This window comes from Triticum aestivum, chromosome 1B, assembly GCF_018294505.1.
Source record: "Triticum aestivum cultivar Chinese Spring chromosome 1B, IWGSC CS RefSeq v2.1, whole genome shotgun sequence".
Lineage (NCBI taxonomy): Eukaryota > Viridiplantae > Streptophyta > Magnoliopsida > Poales > Poaceae > Triticum > Triticum aestivum.
This window is the reverse complement of record NC_057795.1, coordinates 688,098,976-688,108,365: the sequence shown is the minus strand read 5'-3', so window position 1 is coordinate 688,108,365 and position 9,390 is coordinate 688,098,976. Positions and strand designations below refer to the sequence as shown.

The window sequence follows — 9,390 nt, the reverse complement described above, 5'->3', positions numbered from 1 at the left end:
AATTGCTCAGAAACAAGCTGGGTGAAACTCGGTCCAACTTTTCGGCCCAATCGCAGTCTGCTGCTTCCTCCCAAATGTACAACTGAAATATAACAGTGGATGTTCACATTTCAGAGTCTTCTACCATGATGGCTCACATAATTGACCCGCTTTCTGGCCGCCTTAATATTGGATGTTCACATTTCACGATTAATATTGAGTAGTTCGTGGTGTGTGAAGGCCATCAGGGTTAGCATTGTACTTTCGGTGTGTTTCGTTAACTCCTTTTTTTAGCTGATGCTCCTCAGTAACGATAGTTATGACTGACAGAAACGTCTTATATTGCTTCTGCAGCTACCGGTTTAACAAATAATGGACATTGAAGAAATATGAGAAGAAAAGCCTAATTTGCTGTTTAAGGATGGTCGCCTACTGATGCTGCAAGGTGATGGATGATATTGAAGAGGGAACTGTGTTGTGTCATGCAGAGACTTCAACCTTCAGTTGGTATGTTGGTAAATGGTTCCAAAACAACGGTTCCAAGTTGACGTGCTTTTTGGTCCCTCTCGCGTCGCCTCCCCCGCGGGCGACTCGGGAGGGCTCAGCCGCTGCCGCCGCCTAGCCCCTCCAGCGCCCTTCTCCCCCTCCGCCGCTGCCGCCGCCTAGCCCCTCCAGCGCCCTTCTCCCCCTCCGCCGCTGCCGATGATCGGCGCCGGGCAAAACCCGTGCATGCGATGGCGGAGGGTCTCTCTTCCCATTCCCGGATCCACGACGGCACGGGCGTCCTGATCCACGGGGTGCAGCCCTCCCGTCGGTTTGGCGGATCCCTGAGGCGGCGGTCTCGCGGCGGTGCACGGGTGCCCAGATCCAAGGGTGAGGGTCTCCCGGCAACATGCGAGCTCCCGACGGCGGCGGGATCGGTCGACGGCGGGCTTGGGCGACGGCGTTGGCCGCGCGGTGCCGGATCTCGTCGCTAGTGGCGGATCTCGCCACTCCGGCCTTCGTGGAGGAACCTGGACCGGGGGCGGCGGCCCTGTTAGGCATGGCGACGATGCCCTCGGCTGGCGACGTTCACGGGGGGTGGATGGACGGCATCTTGACCGCGTGGCGGTGAGTCGCCGGTGGATCTCCTCCGCGCGCTGCAGGCTCTCTCCCGCTGCACTTGGTGGCTTACGATCACGGTCGTCGGCCTCAGTGCGTTCGCGAGGGCTGGTAGAGGTGACATCGGACCAGAGGAAACTTTGGATGACTCATTCATCCCGATGGTGGCGACGACCAGGGTCGTCGTTCTCCTCCTTGCAGGCGTCGTCGAGGTCCCTGCCCTCCACCCCGACCCCATGCCTGGGTGAAACCCTTAAATCTCCTTAGATTGGGCGGCGGAGCACTGCGTGTGTCATACCCTTCCTGGAGGCGCCGCCTGGGGCGTTTGGGTGCTCGGTTTGAGGAACTGCGGGCGAAGAGGATGGGACCGGTGGCAACAGGTGGTGTTTTGCGTCGGAGGAGCGGTGTGGCATCTGGCACGTTGACAACGGTGGGTCTCAGCGGCATGGAGCAGCGGAGTCTCGCCGGTAGGCGTGTGATTATGGACAAGCGCAGGATGGTGGCGTTGTCTGGCGTCGTGGTGGCGTCGACGGCTGCTAGACTGGGCAAGGTAGATGCAGCAGTACATCACTGAAGATGGATTGGTGGCACATGGCTGTGGCGGCCTCATACTCGGCAGACGTCCTGGTTGAGGAGTGCGCCGGACTGGTGGGTGTCCCATACCCAGCAGGTGTCCTGGTTGGGACCTCAGGTCTTAGATGTTAGGTTTAACTGCGAGGTCTATTTGGTATTAGGGCCACACTATCAGCATCCCTACATCAATGGGATAGAGTGGAGACGAACGACGCATGCATGTAGTCTCTGCTCTTATACATCTCACATGGATTAATTTTCAGCCTCATATTTTTCAATACTTGATATGTTTTAAACCAAATGTTCATTTTTGAAACTTTTTATATATTCGAATATTTGGTGACAAGGCCTTCAAAACAAGATCAATCTTGGACATATTTGAACTACTTTTTATTTTACATATTTTAATTATCTTTCAAATAACTTTCATAAAACATAAGAATGTTTCGGTATTTCATAAAAAATATTTCAATTTCTGAACTAATTTCAAAAAGTTCATTTGAATATTTTTGAAAAATTAATATATCCAAACTGTTTCACTCATTTCAAAGAATATAATCTCAGCCGTTTCAAAATAAGTATTTCACAAATTTGAAAAAGCACATTGCACCGATTTGAAAAACTAATTTCACTCATTACAAACTATATCTCAAAAACTAATTCCACTTCTTATTTACAAAAAGAAATTGAAACGTATTTCACTCAGCAGAAAAATCAGTTTTGAACATTTACTGTATTTCACTCATTACAAACTATATCTCAAGAACCATTACTTTTACTGTTTCACTCATTTCAAAGAATATAATTCCACTCATTCTAAAATCAGTATTTCACTAGTTTGAAAAAACACATTTCACTGATTTGGAAAACTGATTTCACTTTGTATTTATGAAATGTCTTAAAACGTATTTCCAAAACCTATTTCACACAATTCAAAAAGTTATGAATTGAAAAAACAATTTCACTCGCTTCATGAAACAGATTTCGCTCATTTATAAAAACACAGTTTCACTTATTTCAAAACATTTTCAAACGAGTGAAATACGTGAATCTCGTTTCAAAAAATATATCCAATATTGGTCTTGTTTTAAAGGTCTTGTTGCCAGAATTTCAAATATGTATAAAATTTGAAAAATGGAGTTTCGGTTAAAAAGTTATATATCATCTAAATTTTTGAAGCCAAATAGAACAAACAGTTGGGGATAAATCACATGCCGCATGCTATGCTCGGTCTCTCCTTCTGACATAAAGTGGTGTTGTGAGGCATAGACAAGACATGCTGACTTGACATAATGAAAAAGATACAAAATGAAGCCTGAGGGAATACATGTGAAAAGAAGCATGTACACACGCATCTAAAAGCAAACGAGTGATGGATGCTCCACCGGTACATACCGGTTCTGGTAAAAGAGACTTTGCGAGGACGGGACCAGGGGCGCGGACGGATGTATTAAATTAGCGTGTACTGCGGGTTGAATCCACAAAACAGCAAGGGGGTAACTGCAAATGTCCAGCAGCCGACGGACTCAATCTAGCTGTAGGCGCCACTTAGCTGTTTTTGATTGGCTCTGGACTAGATTTGCACATTGTGTGCAAGTTCTAGAACTGCATAGCTTACTTTTGTAAGTTTTAGGACTAAACCATCACATGGTAGACAAGTTTTAGGACCCCTGGTGCTTTTACCTCTAGATTTTACCTCTTCCCTGACGTGTTGCTCGAGCGACGATGACGAAAGCCCTGCCGTGCTGCTCAAGCGACAATGACATAACCTCTCGTACATACGTATATCTTTTCCTAACAATAAAAGGGCCACTGCTTCTGGTCGTCCGTCATAAAATATGTCCCCAAAGTTGCCCTAAATTACCTGCTATGCCACCTATAAGTGAAGGAAATGATTTGTTTTTTTTTTCAGAACACCGTCAGATATAGTTCTTATAAATTGATACACTAATATGCCATGAGCAGAGACGCAGTGTGGTTCGATTCCTGGTTGTGTTGTTTTTAATTCCCTTTTCTTGTGCTTGCCTCCTCCTTCCCCGTGCGCAGATATGGGCCGGCCTAGGTGCCGGTGGTGACGCCCCTGCTATTTATTATTTCATCTTTTGCTTTTTCCTTTATCATTGATTCATTTCTGTATTTGTTTTCCTTCTTTAAATTAATTTAAGATTCCCAAAAATTCCAAATCTTTAAAAGTTGCGAGTTTTTAAAAAATATATCAAGAAATCATAAAATTTTCATGATTTCAAAAAACAGTTTGCATATTATTAAAAAGTTCATGATTTTTCAAAAAATAGAGAAATAAAGCGCCTCCTACTTCCTGTGTGCAGTAATGGGCCGGCCCAGGTGCCGGTCGTGACGCCCCTGCTATTTATTATTTCATTTTTGCTTTTTCCTTTATCATTTTTGTATTTGTTTTCCATCTTTAAATTAATTCAAGATTTCCAACAAATCCAAATCTTAGAAAGTTGCGAGTTTTGAAAAAAAACAAGAAATCATAAAATTTTCATGATTTCAAAAAACAGTTTGCATAATTATTAAAAAATTCATGTTTTTTTTCAAAAAATAGAGAAATAAAGCGCCTCCTACTCTGCAAATATGTTGTTATATATACACACAACATATGCAATAACACTATATACTTGGCGCTCATGCATTGTGCAACGGAACTTATGATGCCAATTATCTATATCTATCTATACCTATACTAATAAAAGAAATAGGTATTCTTAGTCCATTTTGTTATTTTATAAAATACCCCCTAATGTTTCTGACATTAAAATCACAGTACATATTAAACATATTTTTTAAATACTCATGTCTTCTAAACCGTAACTCCAAATTTGATGTGTTATATATATGAAATTTGATTAAAAAATATGAAGAATCTGAAATGATGTTATTTTATCTTTTAGCAATTTAAAAGGCTGCAATGTTAATCAGCAATGCATTACCCGTCTTTTTTTCATACCGATACTGATTCAGATTGGGGATGAACACCTAAGCAAAATCATGATTGGACATGAAATTGAAGATAAATTTGCTAAACACACAGAATAAATAAGGACAAGCATGACAAGAAATAAACGAAGGACCCAATAAAGATGGGATGTCTGCTATAAAAGGAATAAAAGAGAAAATGCAGAGAAGATCCGATAAAGATGAGATGTTGCGCTATTCTTCTATATATAAGAAGAAGAAAGAAAGAACATGCATGAAAAAAGTAAAAAGGAGGCATGCATGACAAAAATAAAATAAAAGACAAGTTTGATAAGATATAAATAGTGATGAAACATGCATGGACCAATACGTATGACATGTATGGCAAGAAATAGTGATGAAATAGGGCGCAAGTACCTGCGTCCATAGGAGGCCATACAAAAACGTTTTTTCCAGAAAAAAAAACATCTCTTTTATGATTAAAAATCATGTATCTTTTTAACAACTCTTCATGTATTTAAGAAATATGCATGTGAAAAAAAGTGTTCAAGAGTTACCCTAAGTTGGTGATTACTGCCATTGATGCACACATGTCTCCATAGTGTGCTAATGTGTCATTGTTTATTGTTGTCGTTTTTCTTTACTCACCCGTAACAACACACCATTCCGAACATGACATGAATAAATGCATGATCAATTGCCTTTTTTTTATACGAATTAAATCTACATTTAAGCAGTGTTGAAATAGAACACCTATAAAATCTTAAACACTGCACTTTTATAGGTTAAGACCATGTTTGTTTGGGCCGTAGCTACAAATACTCAGATTATAGACCATTTTTTGTAAATTAAGAGCGTGTGGTCTTTTTTTCTCACGTCATAATGCATGGACCTTTTTGCTAGTTACCCCTATATTCCAAAATGAAAGACCGTGCAAGCTTGAGCAATTACCTACTTAAATTAATATAAGTGGATTAGTTCATGAAAAAGTGACACCAATAAAAAATTCTTGTGTATAAGAATCCAAAGACTTTAGCTTTCTATCGCACTAAGTTGGATGGGAAGGGATTGCAACATGGTGTATATAAAAATAATTTTATGGCATACACTGTGATCTGAGTTCATGTCCTGAATTCGGATTCCGATTTATACCACCAAGGGAAATGCTAATTATGTGCTCCAGGTGAGCACATATATATATATGTTCCCTTTGTTTCATAGTATTCTAAAACTGACTTGAAATGTTTCAAAGACAAAAAATAATAATCAAATGTGTATATATTGGAGTGAGTCATGCATGTCTAAGTTGTTTTTGAAAGATTGATTTTCAGGTCTGGATGACAAACAAAAATGGGGAGCTAGGGTAGCATTTTCAGATTTTGAAAGAAAAAAGTTTGGGTTTGTTATTTTTTCTGGCTCGCAAATGAGTTGCATCTTTCACGAAACTTTGATACTATAAACTGTTGGTAGTATAAATGTATTAGTTAGGGATTAGGAGAGATAGAGATAGATTTGGTTTAAACCAATAATTACTTGTGATGTAATCCAATCCTTTTTCTTGTTGTACTTCTCTATATGCCCCATATGAGCAGGGCCGATCCTGAGATTTCGGGGGCCCTGGGCGAAACTATAACTGGGGGCCTCTCAATATAAATATGAAAATAGTAATTAATATATGTTTATATCAAATGTTCCCAATAAATATATAAAGTCCACTGAACACATTTTTTTATATCAAATAATTTCCACATACTAGCTCAGTTAAAAAAACCTAACTCTATCTACTTCTATTATGGGCGCCTTCTCCACTATTATTTCCATATCTTTGTTAATTATTACGCTATCCCAATTTTTTGGATCATAGATATCCATAACAAAAGTTGATTTTGTGTCTAAACTAGCAAATTCTATACAAGATGAATTAAATATGTGCTCATAATCACTTACATTGTTTCCATCTGTTTGTTGCCCTTGTGCCCTTGTCTTCTGGATTAAGACTAGTAGATCGGTCAGAACAAATGTCATGCCTTGATTTCTTCAACTCCTCATATTACTCTTAAAAAGAGTTATCAATCGATCCTTTCTGTAACTATATAAACTCATCTGCTTGTTCCTTTGTTTTTCTTTTCCTCACCGGATGCATATGTATTGGACGGCATGCCGTGCTAAAATTTACAGAATCAGAAAATTAGTATATGGAATCAATTCAATCAAATCTTACCTAGCATCAGTTTATCAAAGCGGACTCACAAGTTCCAAATCTCAATACCATCTCTTTCTGAACTGAGTATGCCGGGGTTGGGCTGTAGTCTAATCCTTAAGCACGTACGTGCTGCACATAACCTTCTGATTGGCGATTGGTTAGAGCTGCAAGAGAAATCGGAGTGCTTGAGGGGTTCCAGGGAGGGGAGGGCATGGGGTGGGCTATGAGAAAATTTTGAGAGAAGATGGTGGCCAAATCACATGAGATCCTCGGATCAATTCTGCTGTCACACCAGGAGGGGATCTCGGCATGGCAAACGCGGAACGAGATACGCGTTGCCTGCGCAATCTGTTTTATCGGGCCGCCCTATGTCAATCCGCCCGCTGGTCAAACCCCCAGTACACAACACACATCTGATCGGGGGCCCCTGTGGCATCGGGGGCCCGGGGCGGTCCCCCGTTCGCCCCCCTCAGGACCAGGCCTGCATATGAGGATCAGATCAACACAACATACAACAACACAATATTCTAGCCATCCTACAATTTCTATGTAAACAACCTTGATTCATTTGAATGTAAGCTATTTAAAAAAAATAGGAAAAGTGGAAGTTATTTTTTGAAAAGGAAGCATATGCACTCAGCACACACAGAGTTTTCTGATCTAAGGGCCTTTACATTTTTGTGTAAAAGTCTGTGGACATATATATCAATCTGAAGTCCTCCAAAGCATGTACAAAAAAATTACTAGTAGTATGACAAGTGTCAAAGTGTTTCCTCAGGCTGAACTTGGGGGCTTTCTTTCCAGCATGGAGTCACGGGTCTTGTCCAGTACCGACCAAGCAGCTGTTGGGAATTGGGAAATATGCTCCCGCGAAAACTCGCACTTCGAAAATTCGCCGAAACGGCTTTCAAACTCATCGTAAGAATCCCAAGCATCATACATCAATGTTGCCGTGAGCGTTAGCACACAGAGCCTGAACTCGCCCCCTTCACCTTCGGTCTCACGAGGCCGCCACATCCGTCTATACCTGCATTGCACATACAAGTAATGAGCACACGTGCATGCAGCTAGCTTGCTAGGGTTGGTAATAGTTGTCTTTGCACTTTACCATGCAACCTTGGCGCTAGGCTCCTTCGTTGCCGCACTGCGTCCCTTCGGCTGAAACATGCATGATCAATACAACTAATAGATGTAAAAAATACTCTGCTTGGAGTTGGAGTAGCTTTTTCTTTGAACTTTACAACGATTGACAGCTAGTGTATAACATTACTAGATGTAAAAAATAAAGAGGACCATATATATAGTGACTACGTAATATTTTGCTCTGCAGAGGCATATACATGTTTACGTTGGGTATAGGTTGATGAGAGATACGTGGATACTAGGAAATTAATCACCTGGAGGAGGCTGGTGCTCATGTATCTGTTGGACGGGACGACGCAGCGAGCTGGTCCCATGGACGGCGTCGGCGAGGGCAGGGCGCCGGCGCCGAGGGGGCGGTCGAGCAGGCTGTGAATCCCCCGAGGCCGCAGCGAGGAGATGATCTGCTGGAGCGGTCCCCGCTGGCCGCCGGCCGCTGCTCGCCGGAGGAGCGCGATGCCAGCAGCAGCACATCGGATCGCCGCCATTGCTGAATTTAGTCGGAGGTGAATCGATAGATCGATCTGTTAGGGCTTTTCCTTTTCCTGCTCCCGTAATCGCGCAGACGTGTCGTAGGTATCTATGGGGGTGTTTGTTTCCAGAGACTTTTTGATGTAGGGACTAGAAAAAGTCCCTTTTAAAGACTTTTTAACCAAACAGGAGGGATTATTAGGGACTAAATGTTGCTTTTTAGGACTAAATGAAGAAGACTCTCAAGGAGAGTCTTTTTGGGACTTTTTCAACAATGCCCCTCCCTGCACCCATTGCCCCGCCGCCGCATGGTGTTGTTTGGTTGTTATTTTTTATATAGTAGGGGTAACATGATCATTTAATAACCTTTAGGGAGGGACTAGAGACTTTTTAGTCCCGGGAAACAAACAGAGAGGGGCTTCTTAGGGACTAGGGACTTTTTAGTTGGGACTAGAAAAAGTCCTAGGACTTATGAACCAAACAGAGCCTATATCAACACAAGCGCATTGGTAATTTGTACCGATATGGACACGTGCCGGACAGGAAGTTAAAGCCTGTGCGAAAAAGATTCCCAAAACTGGACTGGTAGGAGCCACTCCGTAGGGAACCGATGGCTGTCGGAGAAGGACCCCGAATAAGGATGCACACAAGTGCGCCGGCGTCACGGATGGGCAGCACCTCCACGTCTAGCAGAGCCTCACGAAGCCACGCTTATTTGTCAACAATGAAGCTGGATGCTCTGAAACAGGTTTCACCACCGACTAACTTGGTGATGACGATGATGAAATTCCACATGCAATGTAAGATTGCTAGATGCGCAGCCCCACGATGGGCGAGAACTGTTGGGATTATGATCCTGACAAAGAGTATTAGGGGTATGAAAGAGGGGCAAAACCTAGCTACAACGCAGGTGTAACATTTGGTGTTTACGAGTTCGGACGCCTCTCGAAGGAGGTAACAACCCTACATCTCGTGCCTTGAGACTT

General features: G+C 42.4%; 1 protein-coding gene across 1 annotated transcript; it reads right to left on the bottom strand.

Moving 5' to 3' along the window:
- Window positions 1-7,400: 7,400 nt before the first annotated feature.
- LOC123101309 (uncharacterized) lies at window positions 7,401-8,526 on the bottom strand. Its single transcript, XM_044522821.1, has 3 exons — window positions 8,191-8,526; window positions 7,902-7,951; window positions 7,401-7,820 (listed from the first exon to the last, which is right to left on the bottom strand). Exons 1-3 carry the CDS (start codon window positions 8,419-8,421, stop codon window positions 7,568-7,570), a joined length of 534 nt encoding a protein of 177 aa, XP_044378756.1. The 5' UTR covers window positions 8,422-8,526; the 3' UTR covers window positions 7,401-7,567.
- Window positions 8,527-9,390: the final 864 nt, after the last annotated feature.

Coding starts and splice junctions, on each gene's coding strand:
- LOC123101309 (XM_044522821.1), bottom strand. CDS start 8,421: ATGGCGGCGATCCGATGTGCTGCTGCTGGCATCGCGCTCCTCCGGCGA. Junction 7,952..8,190: donor TGAGCACCAGCCTCCTCCAG/GTGATTAATTTC, acceptor TGCATGTTTCAG/CCGAAGGGACGCAGTGCGGC. Junction 7,821..7,901: donor CCTAGCGCCAAGGTTGCATG/GTAAAGTGCAAA, acceptor TGTGCAATGCAG/GTATAGACGGATGTGGCGGC.